General features: G+C 52.5%; 10 protein-coding genes across 10 annotated transcripts; 4 read left to right on the top strand and 6 right to left on the bottom strand.

Moving 5' to 3' along the window:
* Positions 1-134: 134 nt before the first annotated feature.
* On the bottom strand, positions 135-1,288 carry BO72DRAFT_445763 (uncharacterized protein). Its single transcript, XM_040944129.1, has one exon. The coding sequence runs from the start codon at positions 1,043-1,045 to the stop codon at positions 467-469; it is 579 nt and encodes a 192-aa protein (XP_040803955.1). The 5' UTR covers positions 1,046-1,288; the 3' UTR covers positions 135-466.
* A 345-nt stretch (positions 1,289-1,633) lies between these two features.
* BO72DRAFT_475682 (uncharacterized protein) lies at positions 1,634-2,819 on the bottom strand (the record flags this gene model as incomplete). The annotated part of the gene is made up of 3 exons (XM_040947340.1): positions 1,634-2,119; positions 2,172-2,395; positions 2,778-2,819. 3 exons carry the CDS (start codon positions 2,817-2,819, stop codon positions 1,717-1,719), a joined length of 669 nt encoding a protein of 222 aa, XP_040803954.1. The 3' UTR covers positions 1,634-1,716.
* A 999-nt stretch (positions 2,820-3,818) lies between these two features.
* On the top strand, positions 3,819-5,390 carry BO72DRAFT_25031 (thiamine pyrophosphokinase-related protein). The gene is made up of 2 exons (XM_040940021.1): positions 3,819-3,951; positions 4,031-5,390. Exons 1-2 carry the CDS (start codon positions 3,911-3,913, stop codon positions 4,971-4,973), a joined length of 984 nt encoding a protein of 327 aa, XP_040803953.1. The 5' UTR covers positions 3,819-3,910; the 3' UTR covers positions 4,974-5,390.
* Positions 5,015-6,009, bottom strand: BO72DRAFT_475681 (DNA-directed RNA polymerase core subunit RPB8). Its single transcript, XM_040947339.1, has 2 exons — positions 5,487-6,009; positions 5,015-5,384 (listed from the first exon to the last, which is right to left on the bottom strand). The coding sequence occupies exons 1-2, from the start codon at positions 5,816-5,818 to the stop codon at positions 5,279-5,281; spliced, it is 438 nt and encodes a 145-aa protein (XP_040803952.1). The 5' UTR covers positions 5,819-6,009; the 3' UTR covers positions 5,015-5,278.
* A 163-nt stretch (positions 6,010-6,172) lies between these two features.
* BO72DRAFT_484206 (elongator complex protein 4) lies at positions 6,173-7,687 on the top strand (the record flags this gene model as incomplete). Its single annotated transcript, XM_040947844.1, has 2 exons — positions 6,173-6,662; positions 6,715-7,687. 2 exons carry the CDS (start codon positions 6,173-6,175, stop codon positions 7,431-7,433), a joined length of 1,209 nt encoding a protein of 402 aa, XP_040803951.1. The 3' UTR covers positions 7,434-7,687.
* Positions 7,472-7,775, bottom strand: BO72DRAFT_493777 (uncharacterized protein; the record flags this gene model as incomplete). Its single annotated transcript, XM_040948412.1, has 2 exons — positions 7,472-7,659; positions 7,718-7,775. The coding sequence occupies 2 exons, from the start codon at positions 7,773-7,775 to the stop codon at positions 7,472-7,474; spliced, it is 246 nt and encodes an 81-aa protein (XP_040803950.1).
* Positions 7,776-8,319: 544 nt separating this feature from the next.
* BO72DRAFT_423951 (tRNA splicing endonuclease subunit SEN34) lies at positions 8,320-9,312 on the top strand (the record flags this gene model as incomplete). The annotated part of the gene is made up of 2 exons (XM_040942858.1): positions 8,320-8,767; positions 8,846-9,312. The coding sequence occupies 2 exons, from the start codon at positions 8,320-8,322 to the stop codon at positions 9,310-9,312; spliced, it is 915 nt and encodes a 304-aa protein (XP_040803949.1).
* A 1,006-nt stretch (positions 9,313-10,318) lies between these two features.
* On the bottom strand, positions 10,319-11,257 carry BO72DRAFT_493775 (RNase P/RNase MRP complex subunit; the record flags this gene model as incomplete). The annotated part of the gene is made up of 2 exons (XM_040948411.1): positions 10,319-10,542; positions 10,618-11,257. 2 exons carry the CDS (start codon positions 11,255-11,257, stop codon positions 10,319-10,321), a joined length of 864 nt encoding a protein of 287 aa, XP_040803948.1.
* A 1,277-nt stretch (positions 11,258-12,534) lies between these two features.
* On the top strand, positions 12,535-15,414 carry BO72DRAFT_372079 (putative nucleosome remodeling complex ATPase subunit (Snf2h); the record flags this gene model as incomplete). The annotated part of the gene is made up of 5 exons (XM_040941035.1): positions 12,535-12,842; positions 12,896-13,426; positions 13,483-13,930; positions 13,981-14,976; positions 15,025-15,414. 5 exons carry the CDS (start codon positions 12,535-12,537, stop codon positions 15,412-15,414), a joined length of 2,673 nt encoding a protein of 890 aa, XP_040803947.1.
* Positions 15,415-20,174: 4,760 nt separating this feature from the next.
* On the bottom strand, positions 20,175-21,377 carry BO72DRAFT_466563 (uncharacterized protein; the record flags this gene model as incomplete). Its single annotated transcript, XM_040946776.1, has 4 exons — positions 20,175-20,277; positions 20,334-20,528; positions 20,577-21,215; positions 21,262-21,377. The coding sequence occupies 4 exons, from the start codon at positions 21,375-21,377 to the stop codon at positions 20,175-20,177; spliced, it is 1,053 nt and encodes a 350-aa protein (XP_040803946.1).
* Between the last annotated feature and the right edge of the window lie 408 nt (positions 21,378-21,785).

Here is a 21,785-nt window from a genome sequence, read left to right as displayed (position 1 = left end):
TACTAGTCCTCTCCACTGCCTCCCGACATAGGCACGATTGGCAGACAGATAATTCGTATGCTATATGGCTCCTCGTCAAATAGACCTGGCCGGGAACAATATAGGTACCATTCAGTACCGTTGCTCCGAACATCAATGAAGGTCGATCAGCCTTCCGTGTGTTGACCTAGAGATTACAAGTACAATCAGATAAGCCTGTGGATCTAACCAGGTTCAACTACAGTACACAGGAACCCAATAATACGAGCGCGATCCTTCTTCAAACCCAGACCCCATGACCCAACTTCTGATGGTGTGACAAACTGTCCACGAGGTCCAGAAGCAGTCATGCAGCTATCTCCTGCCCCAAAACCACTTGATCCACAAGATCTCATTTCAAATCTCAATTTTTGAAGAAAAAGGTAGAAAGGACAAAAGATGCATGCCATCCCTCTGCACCGTACCCATTCCAAGAACAAGAAGAACCTCAAAGCATATTGAGTTCCTCCACCTGCGTGACATCCTCAACAAACGTAGCGCCATACTCCTTCAGAATCCGTATCTTCTCCCTCACATTCATCACCAAACTCATCCTCCCAAAGTCGTCCGGCAGTTCGTTGGCACTCGCGAACCGCAACACCCACACCCCCACTCCATCCGCTGGCCACCCGTACACGATCACCTTCTCTTCTTCCTCGGTCATCTCCCTCAATCCCATCTGTACGTCGAGCCAATCCTGCTTGCTCGGCCAGAACGTCGCGCCGGTCCGTCGCAGAAGGTTACGGAACCGGTCTTCTTCCTCGGCACTGGGCGAGCGCTGCGAGACATGAGAGCGCGGGAGCGACAGTAAAATCATGTCGAGGAGGTCGGCTTCTTTGATAAGAACGCCGCCGGTGGAGGGGTAGCCGTAGACCGTGCACCCGAGGGTGCCGAAGCGGGTGCATTCGGTCGTCGATCGGGCAGGGCCTGCGGGGCATGAGTAGACCCGGTCCTGTGGGTTGTCTGTTGCTGTTCGTTGCCCGAAGAAAGAGAGACCGTCCACGTTGATGGGAATTAGGTGGCCCATGGTCTGGTGGCAGAGAATTGAGAGGAAGGTGGGGGGTGATGGCGGCAAGCATGATGCTATTCCTCATGTTTCGGCATGGGATTGATCGAAGAGTTCAAAACCGCTGGGAGAACGAGGGTAGCCGTATGTCAGATGTTTGGTAAGGAAGGGCCTGAAGTAAACATATCTGTACATGGGTTCCAAGTACTGTATCATACAGACTAGTATCGTCGCCCTTAGCGCTTACAGCATCTTGGAATGAAATGTGGATGACATTCTTTCCAGGGATTATTTCCGCGATTAGTTCATTGGAAGTTGGCCACTGATTGACACGCGATGTCACGCCCAACAGAAGACCCTGATTGACAGCCATCCCTAGCCCACAGCGCTACTCTGGGGAAATTGGAGTCGAATGCACTGCCCATCCTCCCCTCCGAGCTATCCGACTCGTTCCTCTAAAGGTGTACTGTGGTAAACCCTCGTCAAATTATTAGTACAGTGGACAGATGTAAGATTTTAAATCCTTGAAGGGTATAGACAAGCCCGCCAATCATGCATGTCCCCAAGTAGGGTTTCTGAGAGATGGATACAAAAGCGTCTAATACAAGCCTTCAATGCTACTGACACACCCAATTACTAGTATGTTATAAGCGGAAATTACAGGATGTTGTGAGAGACGCATTCCAAGTATCCTAATGCAGCCTTCCCTCTAACCACTGGGTCAACTTCATAGCAAACAGGCAGGTATTATCTTGATCTCCAGCTCGCGCATCGACCTTAAAAGTCCACGTACCACTCCTCAAAAACATTGGAAGGAACTGGAAGTCGAGTAAAATATCACTGCGGCCGCTGCCGGCCATATAGTCAACCTGAGCTCCAGAGGTATTGCGAATCGTAAGATGGGCCAGATCATTAAAGGGTGTAGTCCTTAGTGGTCCTGTGGCAGAGTCTTCGTTGTCGATACTACCATCTGGGTAGACAGCAGAGGCGCTCACTTTAAGGGTTGCATTAATGAGGCCTTCGTCGGGTAATGCCAGCTCTTTCTTCTTGGATTCGGGTATATCACCGCGAAGGTAGACAAAGAAGACACGGTCGCTTGATTACGCTGTTAAAATCAGAAGAAAACCAAGAAAAGGACAGGTCTTACGCAACGATAGGAGTCGGGGCAATCTCGAGGAACTCGATTTTGAATATTTGGTCGTTCTTAGGCACGGCATCGTAGATGGCATCGTTATCGCCAGGGACTCGCTCATCGGCCATTAGATCATCGCTGATGAGCAATTCTTGTTGTGTGGGGTGGGCCTTGGAAGAAAAAGTAAGCACAGCAGTGCAAAGAGACAAGATTTGAGGAAGAATTGATTTTATCGCGTACTTGCGTCAACAGGTCAGGGTGAGTGAGCAACGAGGAACAAGCGAAGGGTTGGCTTTGTACTATTTAACTGTCTACTAGGCAACTAGTAGTAGTACTAGTTTAGAAACTGCCTCGCGACAGTAGTAGCTGACTTCAATCAGCGCCCAGCCACAAGAGGGCCAGTGGCCTGTAACTTAGCCTAAATAGCTCCAACCGGGTCTAATATCGCATATAGAACGGTCACTAGGCCAGCCGTGGAACATCCTTTAGGCAGTTACAATAGATAGAACTCGGTTCACTCCGGCCTGCCTGCACGGTTGTAGATTAACAAGGGTTCGCCTCTTGTACCGTGCACTCTCATCCCCGGTCCAGGCCATCGTCGCTTCTTGCAAGTAGACTCACGATCCAGTACCTCTGTATTGCGGTACTCTTCAGGTGGGTCATCGTTCCAGATACAATCATCGACAAATGATGTTGACACTTCATCGCCCAAGATCCGGTATCTCCAGGTCCGCTAAACCCTCCATGGGACAAGATAGTTGTGGCATGCAGGCGTCACAGCCCGTGGGTCCTGAGAGATACACCATGGACGTCAAATACGGCAGGGCGGTGTCAAGAGGTCCTGAACCCGTCGACTACCGGGTCTGAGGAACCATTGTGCAAGCCCGGCCCATGACCGGGAGATTGTGGTACAAAGTCAACATCTCACTGAAAAGATATACCTGGGTCTCGACCCGTCCGGGCGGCGGGTGCCACGTTCGATGAGGATCCCGGCAATTATCCGCCTGTCACGGACCTTTTTCCAAGATCGTAAAGATGAACCATGATTCCTTTTTCTGTGCTTGTGATCAGATGGAACATGTCATTATCTTGTAGACGGTCACTCCACTCATCCCGTAGGTCTATGACAACTAGCATCATAACACTTCAGAAATATATGGTGAGCTTGTGCGATCGTTGACCACGGCTGACAGTATGTACTTCCCGAAAGGCACGGTGGATGAGGTGAAAACAGATGTTGAATACATATAGATATACCTTCCTTCTGGAAACAACGTCTAGTTACTAGTTACTGGCAGGTACTATCTAGATTCGGGCTGTACAACTACTTAGTAGTCAATTGAATCTATTTAGTGATTGGATCATTACCAAGCGCCAGGAGATTAAAATTAGATTTCTATAACGAAAGCTTTACTTGTCACTACTAAGATTAAAGACAAAGTTCGAAAAGTACTACGCCATGCATGAATCCAGATAAGATGTTTGAAATAACAATCATTCCTAAGAAGGTAATTTCTAAAATGAACAAGATTTATTCAAAAATCTTAATATTTATATACTTTCATGTATAATCGACTAGGCTACTTAGTAAGAAGCAACATTAAATTAGACCTAACGTAAAAAAAAGTTATCTAATCTCAGCAGCAACCTAGTTTAGAAGTAGTTAACCCAACAACGGATGACTCAAGCATAGATTGTTTCCGTGCATTTTTGTATACCTCCCTGACCACTCACAACTCTACCATCGAACCAAAATGGGCAAGTCCAATCTAGAGCTGGTCAAAGAATGCGACCGGTAACTGCCTTGCCCCTCCAACCCCTCCCTCTTCACTCTTCATCGGAATGCTTGCTTACCCATGATTCCCCCGCGGTAGATTCCCGTACTACCAGGATGACCCCGCATTCTACACCGCGCACCTGGAAAACTATCACCGCTTCAAAGTCAGCGGCTGCGACGCCGTGCTGGGCTACATCCTCAACAGCGTAGTGGAGAAATTCCCCTGGCCGGCCGATTTTTGGGCGGTGGACGGCGCGACCCGGACGGTGACCCTCGTGACCGGCGCCGATGCGACCCCAGCGCAGCGCAGCCGGCAAGTCGCGCAGACGCTCGCCGCGGCGGTGGAGCAGGGCACGTTCGAGATCCTGCGCGGCTGGCGCGACGAGCTGTACCCGATCTACGGGCCGGGGGGCGAGTTCCTGCTGGAGATGGAGCGGTCGGCCACCCCGCTCTTCGGGGTGGTCTCGTACGGCATCCACGCCACGTGCTACGTCGAGGACGACAGCGACGACGACGGCCGGGGGCTGCGGATCTGGGTGCCGCGGCGCTCGCGCACGAAGCAGACCTACCCGGGGATGCTGGACAACTCCGTGGCGGGCGGGATGAGCTCCCACGAGCGGCCGTTCGAGTGCCTCGTGCGCGAGGCGAGCGAGGAGGCCTCGCTGCCGGAGGCCGTGACGCGCGCGAACGCGCGCGCCGCCGGCTGCGTCACCTACTTCTACGTCCGGAGCTCCAAGGCCGGCGGCGAGACCGACCTGCTGCAGCCCGAGGTCGAGTACATCTACGACGTGCGGGTCGGCGCGGACGTGGTGCTGCAGCCCGGCGATTCCGAGGTCGAGCAGTTCCATCTGCTCTCGGTCGACCAGACCCAGGCGGCCTTGGCGCGCGGCGAGTTCAAGCCCAACTGCGCGGTCGTCTTGATCGATTTCTTCATCCGCCACGGCATCCTGACCGCCGAGAACGAGCCGGATTTCTTGGAGATCCTGGCCCGGATACACCGGCGCTTGGAGTTTCCCACTGCCTCGCATGCGACGAACTAGAAGGAAAGAGGAGGCGGGACTGATAAAGGCATGTATGAGAGCGAAGAAGGAGCAGCAGCAGCAGCAGCAGCAGGGAATGTACACAACATGTCATAGAATTTAGTGGTTCTCTATTTCAATTATACCCAAATTTCACCAATCGAACGCCGGCGCTGCAATCGAAGGACCCCAATCAAATGCAATCAGACTTTTTTTTTTGGTCGCTTTCCCAAATACTAATCGGACTTCGAGCGCTTCTACAACCCATAGTAGCCTAGGGAATCAGAAAAACAAACGTCAAAGACGATTCTCGTCCTTTGCTGTCCTTATTTCTTAAGAAGAAGATAGACATAGTCGATCCGCAGGGGTGCCAGCTTCTTGTAGGGGCCCTCGAGGTAGAGCAACAATCCGCCAAAGGAGATGAAGACAGCCCTGGAGAGAAGAGAAAAAGATCCGAGGTTAGTCATAATCACAACTTCCATGAGATGTCGACATAAAAGATCCCAATTCCCAAAAACACACCAAAGAACTTACATGTTTCCCGAAGTCGAGCCCTCCTCGAACCGGTAGACCTTGCCGTGGCAGACGTAATCGTAGTCGTTGGCCAGGGTCTGCTCGCCCATGCCGACCTCCTTCCAGCCCGCCTTGGCCCCGGAGTCGTCCTTACCATCCAGCGACAGAGTCGACGCCAGCGCCATGTTGAGGGACTCGCCCACGACGCAGGGGTACAGCTCGGTGTTGACGTCGAGCGTGAAGGTCGTGAAGTTGTCCGAGGAGGTGCAGGTCAGGCGCGACACGCGGTCATATTTCTGCTGGTTGATCGCCGTGATGGTGAAGGTGTCCTCGAAGAGTAACGGGTCGGACATGGTGGGCAGGTTTCGTTGCACGCCGAGTTTTCTTCGAGTAGGGAATTGCGACCTTGGTCGTTGGTGTCAAAGGTGTGTAGAAGCTGGTCGATGAATGGACAAAGCGAGCGCGCGCGCGTGGAGGATGGAAAGATCCAGAGAGAAAGAAAGTGAGGAGTTCGCGCGGGAGAAACCCGACGGACAGCTTTTTTGGTAGTAGAACTTTTAGTGCCGCCGTCGTCCTCGCCGCCGCCGCCGCCGCCGCCGCTTTTACAGTACCTTTCCGTGCATTGCCCCGCAGCATCTCAAAGCTTGAGGAAACAATTTCGTGCGCGCTTCAGCTGAGTTGCATTTACCACAACAACACCCTCAGTAATGTCTTTTCGAAAGAGGAATATTGGATTGTCGACTGGAGGCGATCGGACTGCGTCCGTCAATGCCTCTGCCGGGCTGCAGCAAGCGACGTCCACTGCTGCTGCTGCTGCTGCTCCAGAAACCACACCGGGCGTTCGCCCCTCCCCCGACGATGGGCGACCGACGACGTCGACGGGAACACCGTCGCTTGATAACATACTTGCTGGACATGGTGGGCTTCCTATTGGGAAGACGTTGCTAGTGGAAGAGAACGGGACGACGGACTTTGCGGGAGCTTTGCTACGATACTACGCAGCTGAGGGCGTGGTGCAGGACCACAGAGTCCATGTCGTCGGGATGCCGGAGCAGTGGGGAAGAAGTCTTCCGGGGCTTATTGGGCCAGCTGATGCTGTCGATGATAAGCAAGACAAGCGCAAGGGCGAGCGCATGAAGATCGCTTGGAGGTACGAGCGCCTGGGGGAATTTGGAGCAGGAATTGCAGGGTCAAGAGGTAATTCGATATATGTCCATGGGTGTGAATGAGGCGCGTTGACAATTGATAGTGCCTACAGCTACTTCCGGGGACCAGAGTCAGCCGACTGCAGACGGAAGTCCGGACAAGCGACCTGCGTTCTGTCACGCCTTCGATTTAACCAAACGACTCACACACCCCTCCATCACCAATCTCAACTACATCCCGTTCACCCCGTCGAACGAACCCTTGTTCACGACCATTCACAAACGCCTTGATGCTGCTATCGCTTCGAGCCCCCCAAACACTGTCCATCGCATCGTCATCCCATCTCTCCTGAACCCCACGATATACCCGTTCGAATCGAGCCAACCTGATAGCGTTCTGCCGTTCCTCCACTCCCTCCGAGCACTGCTCAACACGCCCGGGATTCGAGCCACGGCTATGATCACAATCCCCTTGTCTCTGTTCCCTCGCGCGTCAGGCCTCGTCCGATGGATGGAACTCATCAGCGACGGAGTCATCGAGCTGTGTCCCTTCCCTCACTCAGCCGACGCGCTCGCCACCTCCGGCGCAGCCACGTCCCACGAGGAGCCTCCCCAAGGAATGTTGAAGACTCATCGGCTACCAGTCCTGCACGAGCGTGGTGGCGGGAGTGACCAGAACGTCGGCCAGGACTGGGCCTTCACATTGAGTCGGCGGAGGTTCGAGATCAAGCCCTTCAGTCTCCCCCCCGCCGAAGGCGACAAGGAGGGCCAGGACGGCGCGGTTTCCGGAAGCATGCCGAAGAAAGCGGATCTAGAGTTCTGAAGTGTTCGGTGTTTGTTTGAATGCAGACATCTTCGCGATTATTCCTCGTGTTCCGATCCTCGCATCATATCGTCCAGCTCGATCTGCTCGGACATGGCGGGCCCGGTGTTGACCATTGTGCGGAGATAGTGTCTACCGTACGAGTCGATGCCCGGTCCGGCGGGCGAGGCTGCGAAATACGATCGCAGGCGGCGGTTCCTCATGCAGGACGAAAGACCCAGCCATGCTTTACGGCCCCATTAACAAATAGTTCTGATGCAGAGAAGTGGTGAAAGTGGACATACCTAGAAGCAACAGGAGGGGAGTGAAAAAAACGAAGAATAGAAGCAACAAGAAGCTCATTTTGACGCCTAATGATCCTCGTCGTTCGACAATCAATCACATCTCCTGGTCGCGGAAGAGCATCCATCAGGAAGGTGCCCAGTGTATGGTGGCCCGTGCTCATTACTAATCGCAAATTATCGGCTAACCGTAAGAGGAAAGGTCTCCATTGGGGCAGCTTCTTTAAGAGCTTCCATCCCACTAAACATTTTTTCCTCAATTCTTGCTCTTCCCGCCAGAGAACAACACGGTCTCTGCAACACTTTCGCAGTCTTTGCACTGCTAACGCATAAGATGCTTATGCGTTCTGAGTAGATGGTAAGCCTCACTTTGTTTTTTTTCCCCTCCTTCCTTTGCATGATTATATGAACTACTATAATCTGTCAATCCCCTGAAGCTCACAATAATCTCATTTAACGAGCATATGTGATTGAGAAACGTATTGAAAATGATTTGCAATGCCTATCCCGCTGTTGATCCTCTGCATCACTCCTTGAGTCTTCGAGCTAACAGCGCCTTAGTTACAACAGAGATTTACTTCCAAAATAAATTTTTTACCTTCCCAATGGAATCAGACCCTCCCCTCCCCGTCCCGATCTCGTATATCGCGGGTAGCTACTTTCTCTTCTCCATTGATGCCGTCACGTATCTGAGACGCGAGCACCACATCTGCGGCGTGCTCACCGGCACCCTGCCGCAGATCCCCCAGCAGAATGTGTTTCTGGGGTTGCCGCTGAAGCTGATGCCCGAGGAGGCGCGGCTGCTGGTGGACAACGGTGTAGCATGCATTGTAGACGAGGTAAAAGCCCAGCGCGAGGGCATGCGCGCCCTCCGCGAGGCCGACCGCCAGAAGTATCGCCGCGAGCTAGAATCCCAGGGCGCCCACGCCATGCGGCTGCAGACCAACCGCAAAGAGCAGCAGCGCGAGGAGGCGCTGAAGCGGGTAGAAGCGAAGAAGACGGCCGCTAAGAAGAAGGCTGCTGCTGCTGCTGCTGCTGCCGCCGTGGGCGAGGGTGAGGGTGAGGATAATAGTGCTGCTACAGGGAGCGATGAGCCCGCAGCCCCAGATACTGCTCCAGCTCCAGCTGAAGATACCCTAATGACTGCCACCACCACCTCGATACCATCCACATCCACGCCCACAACCACCACCACCGCCCCCTACGGCACAACAATGGGCATCACCCCCGCCACCTCCCACCCACCACTCCCGTACACACCCTCACCCTCCTCCTCAACCGTGCTCCCCCCGCCCGCCGTGCCCCCCTCCTACCCGCTCTTCGCCCACCTCCACGCAGAGGGGTACTACCTCTCGCCCGGCCTGCGCTTCGGGTGCCAGTACCTGGCGTACCCCGGCGACCCGCTGCGGTTCCACTCGCACTTCCTGGTGGTCGGGGCCGACTGGGACGAGGAGCTGGATCTGATGGCGCTCGTGGCCGGCGGACGGCTGGGCACGGGCGTCAAGAAGGGGTTTCTGATCGGCGGGGCGGCGGATGAGTCTGGTCTGGGGGATGCGGGGAGTGTACGGACGTTCAGTGTGGAGTGGGCTGGGATGTGAACTCTTGGTACTGGTGTTGATATTGTGGAGGGTTTACGGTTCGAAACTGATATGTATTGATGTGGATGCTTATGGTGGTTTGGTTGCATTGCGCCTGTTTCTTGTGAGGAATGGGGTTAGGCTCGAGCTTGTGCTGCGCTGCGCCGTTGTCTGTCTCGAGTTGATTAATCCTCCTGGTGATAGGTGATGGACTTCTTTCGTGGGTAGAGAGATGCGGTGCAGCGGGAACGCAGCCTAGCAGAAATGCATAGGGGCTGTTTTGCTATGCCGCTAGGGCGGCTGGGTTTGTCGTCTGCGGGTTGATCCTGCGCAGCTAAGAGCCGTCCCATTTGCCCCATCTGGGGTGCTTAGGTGTCTGGCTGAGGTGCGTCTGGCTGAATTGAGATTGAGCTGAGTCGGCCGAGAGACAGGCCATGCTCGACCAAAGATAGTGCTTGATGTGAGCTACAATGAACATGAATTAACGATTTCAAATATGATGCGAAGATATATTCTGGTGTAGATTGATCTATATCAACAAGACCGACTTCTGTAGACCTTTGCGCATGCGCGTGTGCATATGCGTGTGCAACGTGCATTGTTTCAAGGGTCCTTGAGCCTCGTCGGAGTATAGCCCAATGTAAGGTATTGCACTGGAGTGCCTTGTCGCGTGAAGCCAGCCAGCACTTCTACGCCAGCCTAGTTGGCGGGGCGCAGTGCCTGCAGCCGGGGTTTGACTGCAGAAGCTCGAGACCTCCCTCTGTCGAGTTCACCGCTGCACGGAGACGCCGAAGCTAGCTCGTGGGCACAATCTCTGTAGCCATGCTTCTTCCACAGCCAAGAATCAACGAGTAAGCCAGCAGCAAGCCCGCCCTGCCTCAATGCTCCAGCATCTCCCAGCAACCGCAGCCACACTGCACAGGCATACAATCCTGATCCTTATACCCCGAGCACCACCAATAACCCCATAAATCCATAAATCCAAGCCCCCAGGACAGAAACCCAAGGGACAGTCCAAGGCCAAACCTCAAACATAATCCACATTCCTCCACTTGAACTTCTTATTCGCGCGATCGACCGGCCGATTCTGGAACTGGCTGCCATGCAACTCGAACACGAGCTTCTTCTGTTGCGGTTGCGCTTGGTCTTGCTCTTCACTCTCCCCAGCCGCATCTCCAGCCCGATCCTTCCCCCCCGAAGCGAAGGGTAAAGGCAACTCAAACCGAAAAACCGTATGTTCCTTCGGAACCACTACCCAAACACCAAAAGTTAGCAAACCCCACCCCCAAACCCCAAAGAAACCAGACCAGAAGCAAAAAAACTCACACGTAACTCGATCCCCCTCCCCCACCACCGTAAACGCAAACATGCCATCCCTCACCACAATGCCCCGCAGCCCAACCCGACTCGCACACCGACTCCGCACCACCTCCACCTCGGCCCCATGATAATCACAGCTCACCAGCTTACTCCCATGCGAGCTCGGCGTAACCACACACCCCGTCTTGCTTCGCGGGTCCTTCAAATCGAGCACGGAGAGCATGTACTCCACCCACAGCGCGTTCAGGCCCTTAAAGGTGGCGTATTTGTATTCCCCTGCATCCGCACCATCACCCTTACCAGCACCCTCTGGCTGATTCTGGTTCTGGTTCTTGGACTTGCTCTTGGTCTTGGAATGCTTCGTCCGCGACCGGGAGGTAGAAGGCGCCCCGAACACCTCGGGGTGGGCGCGGCGCTCCCTCGCGGACAGGGGCCGGGGTTTCTGGTGGCGGAGGAAGTAGTCCTTGCGGCGGAGGCGGTGGAGGCGGCGGCGGTGGCGGTTGTCTTCCGGGGTCGGGGAGGTCGGGCGCACGTAGAGGGGTTTCTGTTTGACGCGCTCGGTGAAGAGGGTGGTGGCTGTGTCCGGGGAGTGGGCGCGGAGGAGGAGGGTGTGCGCTATGTGTTGTTTTTTGGGGGTGGTTGTCATTTTTGTTGCGGGTGGAGTGGAGGGTGTGGGGTTTGTGTTTGGGGTGAAGTGTAGGAGATGAGAAGAGGAGGTGGATGGAGGATAGTTGAGGGTGGAAGTGGAAGTGGAAGTGGAAGTGGAAGTGGAAGTGGAAGTGGAAGTGGAGGTTGTATGTCAACGTGAGGTGTGGTGGTGACGGTAGTTGGAGAAAAATGTTGAATCGGGCTTATCAGTCATCGAACTGATAAGATCGCTCGCTGCCTTGGTGCCTTGATGCCTTGGGATGGCGGGTGTCGACGAATTGTTGGTCCCCGGTCTCCCATGCTCGCTGAGACTGGACTGTACAGAAGTCTTTGTTTGTGGCATGGCTTCTGCTGGATATTGTAAGTTGCGGAGACGTTTTCGATATGCCTCTTTCACGCAAAGTCTGGTTGCTATGGTGGTTGATCTCGCTGGTCCCCACATGATGTATACTCTTATGCAGCCAGTATACATCAAAAGCTTGAGGACATTGAGGACTCTTCATAAACCAGTTCTACTGACTCTAATCTATACTCAGCCTCTTGAAAGCACTCTCATATTGACAAGGATATCTTACTCTACCGCAACCCGCAGTGAGCCGAGCAAACCTCACTCCACATATCATTGCCAGGTATACCCTCCTCAGATATCGCTTCAGTTTACCATGGTTTAGATATTGGGTAGACTCCTGGACCAAACATTTTTGATCTGCTTATAGTTTCCATCGAAGATGAAATGGGTTGGGCTATCTCACTTGCCATTCTCACAAAAACAGCAAAACCACAATGCTGTTATTCCTCCACCTCAGACACCCTCCATTCACTATCACTCTCAACGTAGCCTGCCCTCATCAAACCCCCCTCCTCACCGTATCCCTGTGAATATACCCCCCAAAATTACCTTATCGTTCCAAACACTAGCATACCTAGGAGCAACACTGCCTCAGACCCGTCTCAAGCCCCACCCCGAAGACTCGGAATCAACAGTGGTGTTATATACACACCACTATATAAATCACCGCCTCATCGAGTCACCAGAGCAACAGTTCCTCGCACTATTTCTTTCATCAACCAATCACCCCTGCTGACTGCTTCATCAAAAAGCCTAGCACCCCCCTCACACCAACATGGATAATCTCCTCGACTCGGACGACTTTCAGACACCGCTCAGTAGTCCCAGATCATGCATATCGACACCCCCTACCTCTCCACCCAGTAATGGCAGCTCAAACCCTCTATCAGCTCGATATCTGGGTATGATCAGACTTCCTTCATGCCATGCTAAGCAACCATCGAGCTAACAGACTGTCAGAACGAGAAACGTCTCCGCTTCTATCGTACACCGCGCGGTTTCAAAACCTTCTCGTGGGACTCCCATTTCGTATCAAACAAAGCACCTTCACTGCCAAAAGTACACCCACAAGTGTCATCGATGACATCAAAAGTCGTCGAATTAACTTCCTTCGAGCAAAGAGAGACCTCATCATTCCTCTCCTAGACAGGGTTCCCGACGTGCTGAGCGATTCTGAATATCATGGGCAACCAACTATCGAGCAGCAGCAACAACTGACATCTCAGCCGAGAGGGTAAGTAAAGACCCTTAATACCTGGGCCTTGTACACCCTGATTAACCTTGCAGGTTGCGGGCAACCCTGAAACCATACCAGCTCGAGGGGCTTTCGTTCCTCATGTACCTTCGACGAAACGGAATGGGTGGCATTCTAGGCGACGAGATGGGACTCGGCAAAACTTTGCAGACGTTGACGCTCTTTGAACATGTCACGGAGAGTGAACGATCGTCTTGTATCAATCCTGCACCATTTCTGGTTGTTTGCCCTCTGAGCGTCTTGGATACCTGGATCACTGAACTCACAAAGTGGACTCCGAACCTCACTCCCGTCAAGTTTCATGGGACACGCGATCAAAGAGTCATGGTAAAGAAGCTCTTTTCAAAGAAGCAAGGCAAAGAGGGCTGCTTCAAAGAGGATGTCAGAAGCACAGTGCTGATCACCTGCTACGAGACGTTGATGGCGGACATCCTCTGGTTCCGAAAGGTGGCAATCTGGAAGTATGTTGTGCTCGACGAAGGCCATCGGATCAAGGACAGCAACTCCAAGCGGGCACAGGCTATGGGCAAGCTTCGTGCCGAATATAAGCTCATACTCACAGGGTTAGTGATATTGTCCATCTCTTGACCTTCTCATGCTCACCAAATCTGGTGTTTAGTACTCCGATTCAAAACAACTTGGGCGAAGTGTGGTCGCTGTTGCACTGGCTTTTCCCCGAAGTTTTCACACCGTCGTCGGCTAAGCTGTTCAAGGACGCATTTTCGCTGAACGAAGGCAAATTTGATGCTTCCTTCTCAAATCATATCAAAGGGTTTCTCAACCTCATCATGTTGCGACGTCTAAAGGACTCTCCGCAGGTCGGAATCAATCTGCCACCCAAGCAGGTTGTCACACTCGCTGTGCCGCTTTCGAAGCTGCAACACTCTTTGTACATGAAAGTGCTGACAGGACTAGACGAAGCACTCGGTGAAGTCTCGCGGCCGTCGTCGACGTTGAAGACAGACAAAGAAGGCTGGCCTATCGACAGGCCAAACATCGACCTTAATAAGCCAGCCGCCAAACGCAAATGGAAGATTTCGGATAACGTTCTCATGGAACTGCGAAAGGTAAGCATTGATTGCATCATGCCAACCATGCAGTATACTCACGTCTGAAGTGCTCCATCCATCCTTGGCTATTGAATAACGGCCCAGAAAGTTCAAATGATTCTGCTAGCTCCCTTCTCTCGTGCTCAGGAAAGCTTCTTGCGTTGAGCAAGTTGGTCCACCACTTCGTCTTCACCGAAAAGAAGAAGGTCGTCATCTTTTCTTGTTTCGTCAAGGCTCTTGACCTTTGCGAGGAGCTCTTGGAAATCCTGCAGAGACGCGGTTTCTTCGAATATGTCAGGCTTGACGGGAGTACTTCTCGAGCTTGGCGCAGGCTCTGCGTCCATCTCTTCAACAACCTTCCCCAGTTCATGGTCTTCCTTGTATCAATTCGGGCCGGTGGCGAGGGGCTTAACATGGTCGGATCTTCGGTGGTCATCTTTTTAGACGAAGATTGGAATCCGCAAGTGATGAGACAGGCTGAATCTCGCGTGCACCGTATAGGCCAAAAGCAGCCGGTAAGGATCTTCAGGCTTATCTCCAAAGGTACCTTGGAAGAGCAGATGAGCCGCCGCCTGCTCAAGAAGTCATATCTTTCATCAAAGATCATTGAAGAGGAGCGCATATTCGAAGCTGGAAACGGTTATGACTATACCCTGACCGGAATTGACGAGACGCCTCCGATGCGCCTCATTGCCTGCGAAGGTCTTCAAGAGAATAGCTTGGCAGATATGAGGTCCTGGAGTTTTGAATCACTTCTTGACAGATGCACCATTAACTCGAACACGGGCAAGGACCTCGCGAACACCTCTTCCTGGTGGGAAGTGTCGGAGCGGGTGCGCACAAATATCTTTAATGGGCAAAAGGTTGAGAAACTGTCTAGGTCCCAGGCATTTCCAGACGACGCGCCCTATTTCGCCCGTGCAGAACGTCGAATCGGCAAAGGGCGGGTTATTACCATTGAGGGTTTCGACGTCACGAAGGAGAATCTACGCATGCATGTCACTTCTCCAACGACACCAAAATCACCAGGAATGGGAACGTTGAAGTCCATGACAAACGAGATCGTGAGTACAGTGGCCATCACAGTTTATGGCCCTGGCTGACCGAACTAGACATGTGGGATCTGTAAGAGGTTCGAACCTCTGGATTGTCAGACCTGTCCTCGAGCATATCACTGGGAATGTCTGCCGGATTCCATGAAGTCGCACACGAACGAGGCCCGTTTCAGTTGCCCCCATCATGTTTGCTCGGGTTGCGAGAGAAGGGCATCTGAGGCCGGTGGGCTCTTGTTCTGTTGTGCGAGGTGTCCGCTCGCATTCTGCGAAGATTGTCTCGATTGGGGGAAAACCGAGTTTATTGGAAGGAACTTTGCCCTGGAAAACCTTGGATACCACCCACACTCCTATTTCTACATTCACTGCCCCAGCTGTATTGGCGGTCGCAAGCGATCCGGCGATGAGTTCGATGGCATGATCTCAAAGCGCTTGAAATGGGGGGAATGACTGGATGTTGTTGCTGGAGGGCACCAGACCATTGAGCAAGTTTGGATGGATATTTCTCATGGAATCAAGGTTTTCTGTACAAAGAGCTTCAGTGTACCCTAGAAAAATACATGAACATGTCGACTGGGACTCCCTGTCAGTAATGAAACCAGGTACTGAATAAACAGTCACCGTACGACCTGCCACAAGACCGGTATGTACAAACTGTAAATTTCACGGGGGTTGATTGCCCTGTAAGATATACGAGCTGCAACCATACCATCGGATAATCACATGGCGCGACACGCAGGGCGCTAGAGGGAACATGTGGCGCCTCCCGTTCCAGCAAAGTCCATGCCATCCGGGGCATGTCCCACTCAGCAGTGCGCCGTGTAGACGTCCCAAGGATTTGCAGGTTTGTTTGCTTGAAAACAGGATCACTGGGGGGGGGGGGGTGAGGATGATCGGGGCTTGCATACGCCCGCCCCATATTCGAGGTAATTGGAGGCCGCTCGTTCTTGGGTAAGCAAGGCAACCGCTGCATGAATCATGCGGCAGGAAGAGCAGCAGGTGCAGGGATGGCTCTCATTCGGTGCCAATCTGCTGGGACGGAGAATGGAGCAGTCATATTTCTTTTTTCTCGAAGGCTGTGCTCGGGGACAAGTGATGCAGGGAGGGAGTAGAGTGGAAGCAGTGGAGGAATAGTCGGGTAGTGGTTTATCCCCTGGGGAAGCGGTGAGGGAAGAACGATGGGGGTCTTTCCTATCTGGTCTCTTACTGAGCTGTGATCGGTTTTGGAATGTTGCTTTGTATACTAGGTACCATGTATTACCATGCTTCGACAGTAGATGCTCCTGTTGCATTGAGGAATTCAAACCTTGGTCGGGCATCCAATTTCTACCTTGTTCGACTTGACGCATATTGATCCCATTGTATCAATTTCCTTGGATTTGATGACCAGCTAGACGAGAATATTACAGAGTTGATACCGATATACAACTAATTGAGTGCGCATTGAAAGGTGGGCAAGAAAAAGCAAACCTCATCTGACTTAGACGTATACTGCCTAACTTATTGATTGAATCCAGACCTGCAAGCCTAGAGCCTCCGCAAACCTCCCAGTCAATGCCCTCTAAGCAGCCAGTGCATGATATTGCGAAATCCACGTGAAGATCCTCGGTAGTGCATCCATCGCCAGTCCCGCGGATCATCCACGGATCGGACCGGTCAGAGGGATGCAGCCTTCCACGAGAAACCAGCTGCACCGCCAGATGTGCCATCTCTTCGACACAGTGATAAAATTTGAGATATTGCCCAAATATGCTCACCAACAGGGTACCGCTATCTCCCAGTTCTAATACGGGACTCAACCAATCAACTATCCCAATTGATTCATCATCCCGTGACTGGAAGACCCCAGTGGTAACTTGGAACCAAGTCTTTCGTGCATGGGGCAAAAGAATTCTTCAAGAAGCCAGAGGTTACACAACTCTGTGGCCCGAACAACACCGCAATGCGACACGCCACTTGTCCTCGCTTCTCATCCTTCTCGGTCTCACTCTGTTTCGGGCGTCCTGCTCCTACTCCTACTCCGTTCCCGTCTCCGATCCCAACTTGCTCCACCCGGACACGACCGATCCCTCTGCTACCAGCCCAATGAAGCGGCAGGATTTGAGCAGGCGGCACTCCGGGATCCAGGTTCCACGGACGCCACTGTCGCCAATTGGCACCCGTTAAGCTTTGACTGGATACGAACCGTCGGGAGGCCGACCCGGCGGGCTGTCACTGCTGAAGTAGTTTAGTGATTGGGTGTCTTTGCGGGAGGTATTACTGAATCCGAGGGCGCAGAGCGGGGACACTGTTTCTTGTTTAGTTTACAGTACTTGTCCTCAATAAGTGTAGCAGTGGGCAGCAAAGAGGTCTACAGTATCAAGCACCGGACGATATCAACCGTACAGTTCCGAATCAGCTCACCCAAGCTTACCAGAGGACTGCAAGGACAGAACACAAACTACCTTTGGAGTCTGCATCACCCGCACAAGCAACCTACTTACACACCTAAGTTATCTTTGCGACCCAAGTGTCACCACTCAACCATTGACAACCCACCTCAGGGTAGACACAACCCCCCTCCTCGGAGAATAATTACCAGGAACCGACATCCCCGGGCCACATGCGTTTGCTCCCCGGTTCGAAGCAGCAGACCCGGGACAGAACTTTGAATTGACTCCATAAAAGAACCCAAGTATAGACTCCCAGTTGCAGCCCACCAGATGAAACCTTCAGCTACTGACGTGTAGTGACCCATCAGACCACCACCACCACCAGTCCACCAGTCCACAAGTATCTAAGCACCTGATATGAGTACATCACCCTCAACGCAAGCATCACCAGAGAAAACAGCCATCGGCCCTCAACCCCAGAACCCAGGGAACTCACCCACCCAACGGACCTATCTTCTTCAACCAAAATCCCGGTTACCATTTCGTAGCAGGTACTGTAAATATAGCAGACAACGCCACAAGACCATCCACCTTCCCTCACACCCATCCAACTCCCAGAGCCCCTCAACCTGCCACGCCTACATTCTCAGTATATACCGTACCATACAATATCGTAACCTAGTGCAAATGGCATGAGGTGCCCGGCGCAGGCAGTGCAGTCATACCTCAGCTCATACCCCATTGAGATCTTGGCACGTCAGACGCGGGGAACCCGGTCTCGGTATCCACCGCCCGCCATAAAAATCAATGATCTTCGATTCCAGGTTTCTGCAGTTGCAGTGTACATGTACTGTACTGTACCACCTTAGGTACATATCTCTTACTGCATAATCCCCTTTTCAGGGTCGATGATAATGATGATGATGATGATGATGATGATGAATTTCCCAACCCGCCAGAGCACCGACGTCACCCCTGTATAGGTAGGTAGGCAATACCAATCTCAAGCGAGTACTGAGAGGATTACAGATTGATGAAGAACGCCTAGGTCTCGATACTGTCATCTGTAATGAATGACTATACGTATAGGAACACACTGTATATTGAATCAAAGACAAAGACACACTTCCCCCGGAGAACGTGGCGTAAATGCGCTGGCAGGGCGCACGCAACCTCCCCCTCCCCTGTACGCAACCATTCCACAACCGACGATCCTACCCCAAGAAATGCAAGAAGCAAGAAGCAAGAAGCCAGAAGCAAAAAAAAATAGCATTTACCTACCCCGTAACCACCACCACCACCACCACCACCGACAACTCCTAGCCTAAGTATAAATATACAGTGCATGCAAATCAACCTCCACAAAACACCACACCAAACCCCAAACTTACTTACAGAGGACTCCTCAAATTAAAAATCTGCATTACGGCACCTAGTAGGTACGTACCCATAGATCCATAAAAAGAAATTGATCCGTGCGCGCCGGCGGGTTGGGTTCCAGTCTAGCTTCAGGTAGTTAAGTAACTTAACTAGTCTACTAGGTACCGTTCTTCAAACCCCCCGGTTCCCCGTTTAAACCCCCCAGTCCTAGAGTTCCGGCCGAGTGCAGGGACGTTGGACGGAGTTTTGTCGGGGATTTTTTTTGGTCAAATTAATGGTTGGATGTTTCTGGGTGAAATTCATGTTATTTCTGGGGGAGGATTAAGGGCTTAGGGAGACAAGCGGCGCTAGAGGATTACGGTACTAATTGCGACATGCTGGACGTATAATTAATTCACGGTGTTATTTATCCAGGGTTGTGACAGTGACAGGGCCTGGGTTGCATGATTTCTATCGGACTGCACCACCATGTGGTTTCGGATGATTCGGGACTTGCTACCTACCTGCTTACCTATCGGTTATCAGGTTGAATATACCCTGGAGGTCTATAGAGGTCCTGTAAAGATATACTGGTTGGAATGCAAACGGCTGCATAATCACCACACAGTTTTACGATCACTTGATGCGATAGCTCCAGCATTACAATGTAAAGAGAACACCCCCTTCCCCTGACCGAGGCATGGGACGACACGGTCACCAAACCGCCGGGAACTGAATCCAACCCAGCGGGGCCCAGTGGAGCCCCTCTCTAATCATTACTCAGCGTCCCTCCGATTCTAGACTGGGTGGCCTCAATATATGATTTAGATTACATCCAAGGACAGATGCAGTTTCTTCCAGCCCTGCTCAATCATTGGCTCGACTTCTTCCATCTTCAACACCATTGCGGGTCCTGTCAATCATCACCCTCTATTTAGGTTTGATTGCAGCAGCCCGCGGTTGTGGTTAGACCCTCCGTCACTCCATCACTCTAGTCCTGCTTCGGCTAACGCTCTAACATGCAGTTTCTCGATTGCGGATCACACCTGACTCGCCATCCGAACCTTCGAAAATGAATTTGGGTCTAGAAACACGTAATGCCTCGGCCAAAAAGGGTATCTGGAAATTGCAAGGACCTAATTTCGTAGCAAGTCCGGCGATGTAACATCGTGGGTTTGGTTCATTGCTGCATAGTTACCATCGTAAGCGCATATCCACAGGCCTTGCACAACGGGCAAATAATCCTGATTGAGGCTTCAAGATGCACCAATCACTAGGACCAGCCCTACTGTGCCCCCATCAAACTCTTCTCGGTGGCTCTTCGTCTGGGCTTTTTCTTATGCTGTCCAGACTGGGGACAAGAAATCTGGGAATAGACCGGCCGTATGGGCTGACCACGCTCTGGTGAGGGAAAAAGAGAGAACTCGTTGAGCATTTTACTAGGGCCGTGAATCGCAGCGTGAAGTAACCATGATCGTTTCAGCGTTCCATTGATCCCGTGCTCACTATCTTCGCATGCGCCAATCGTTCTTCGACTCGTTTCGATATCTCAGGGTCGGGTTTTGGCCTTTCTTTGCGTTTCCTGCAATGAATGGATCAACACGTGCTTGCTTATGAGCAACCGCTTCAGTAACTTACGGATCTCGTATGGTCTCGTCACATTTCTCTTGCCCGCAATGGGAGCAAATGGTTTCTCGCGATTGTAGTACGTTGTTGCAGCGGTGACAGAAGTATCGAACCCGTTGCCGGGGCTTCTTCCATGTCCGTGCAGGTAGTTCCGAGGGAGGCTCGGCGTCTCCGGGATAACCATTCGGGTATTTGTTAAGCTTCGCCCTACATCTTGTTAGCATAGCTCCGATGAATGGAAATAGCGCAACGTACGGCTCGCGAGGGCACAGAGTACAGCGAATGTGTCTGCAAGTATTGCATTCCATAGCATCTGCCGCGAAAACGGTGTTGCAGCGATGGCAAGTTCGCCGAATTCTCTGGCGAGGTGGATTGTGGACCAAATCCTGGCCACCGGTACGTGAGGGTAAGGTCAGGCGAGGTTCTTTGGATTGGCGCGGCGCCGGGGCAATCTCAGGCGTCTTTTGCGACAGGAGGGTTTGGAGTGCGGCTTCAGTCTGTGCCTGTTTGTCGTCGGGCTTCGTAATGGGGTCCCGCGGACAGCTTGTGCAGCGAACATGTTGACAATTGACGCAAGCTTTGTTGGGCCCGAAAATGGTCTGGCAGCGGTGGCAGGTACGGCGGACTCGCATACGGATCGGCCTCACCACTCGCTGCACGGTCATGTCGCTAGGCGCCTTCCATTCTCCCGGCTCGATGGCTAGTCCATACTTTGCGAACAAGGCGCGCGCCTTCTGTTCTTGGATGACTCCCCAGTTGTAAAGTACGGTCGCATTGGGGGACACACTGATGGCAGGTGGGAGAGGAGTAGCTGTCAGGCTGGCCCGAAGTAAGTATTGGGGCAATGTTGACAATTGTAAGGGGAAAGGAGAGAGGTCGGACGTACGTAGCGTTCTGACTGGACGCGGGTACCTCAGTAGCCCCCTGTATACCGGGCGACGGAAATGTCTTGATGGTAGAGGTCCTCCTCATTGCGGTTCTTATGCGTTTAACATATTTGGAGAAACCCTCGTGCTTGCCTTCGCTGAACAGGTCGGAACTCTGTTGTGTCGACATGTCGGAAAGGCGCACAGTCTGATGAGGATGAGACTGGCTAATATTGTGGTGAACCAAGTCGGTGATATGAATGGAAGGTTGTCGTTTTTCTTGCAGTATAAAAGAACTCAATCTCTGCGCCAGGCCTCGATGCAAAATGGTCTATTCATATTATCCCAATCGCTGGACAGTCGAGGTGCGGAATCGGGACAGGCGGGTTTGAGATGATCGATCCGAGTATGATAAAGTGGTTGTTGGGCGACCGGGACCAGGGGTGGAGGGCGGAGGGTGGAGGTGGAAGGGGGGGTGGATGTTGTTGATCGAACCGAGTGGGTGCCAAATAGAACAGACAAAGCGGGAACCACGATTAAGTATTGGCAGGTCGCACGGGCGTGACCCGAAACCGTAGACTTGGGACACCCGGCAAGA

Source organism: Aspergillus fijiensis, assembly GCF_003184825.1.
Source record: "Aspergillus fijiensis CBS 313.89 unplaced genomic scaffold BO72scaffold_11, whole genome shotgun sequence".
Classification (NCBI taxonomy): domain Eukaryota; kingdom Fungi; phylum Ascomycota; class Eurotiomycetes; order Eurotiales; family Aspergillaceae; genus Aspergillus; species Aspergillus fijiensis.
This window is presented reverse-complemented; position numbering and strand designations above follow the sequence as displayed.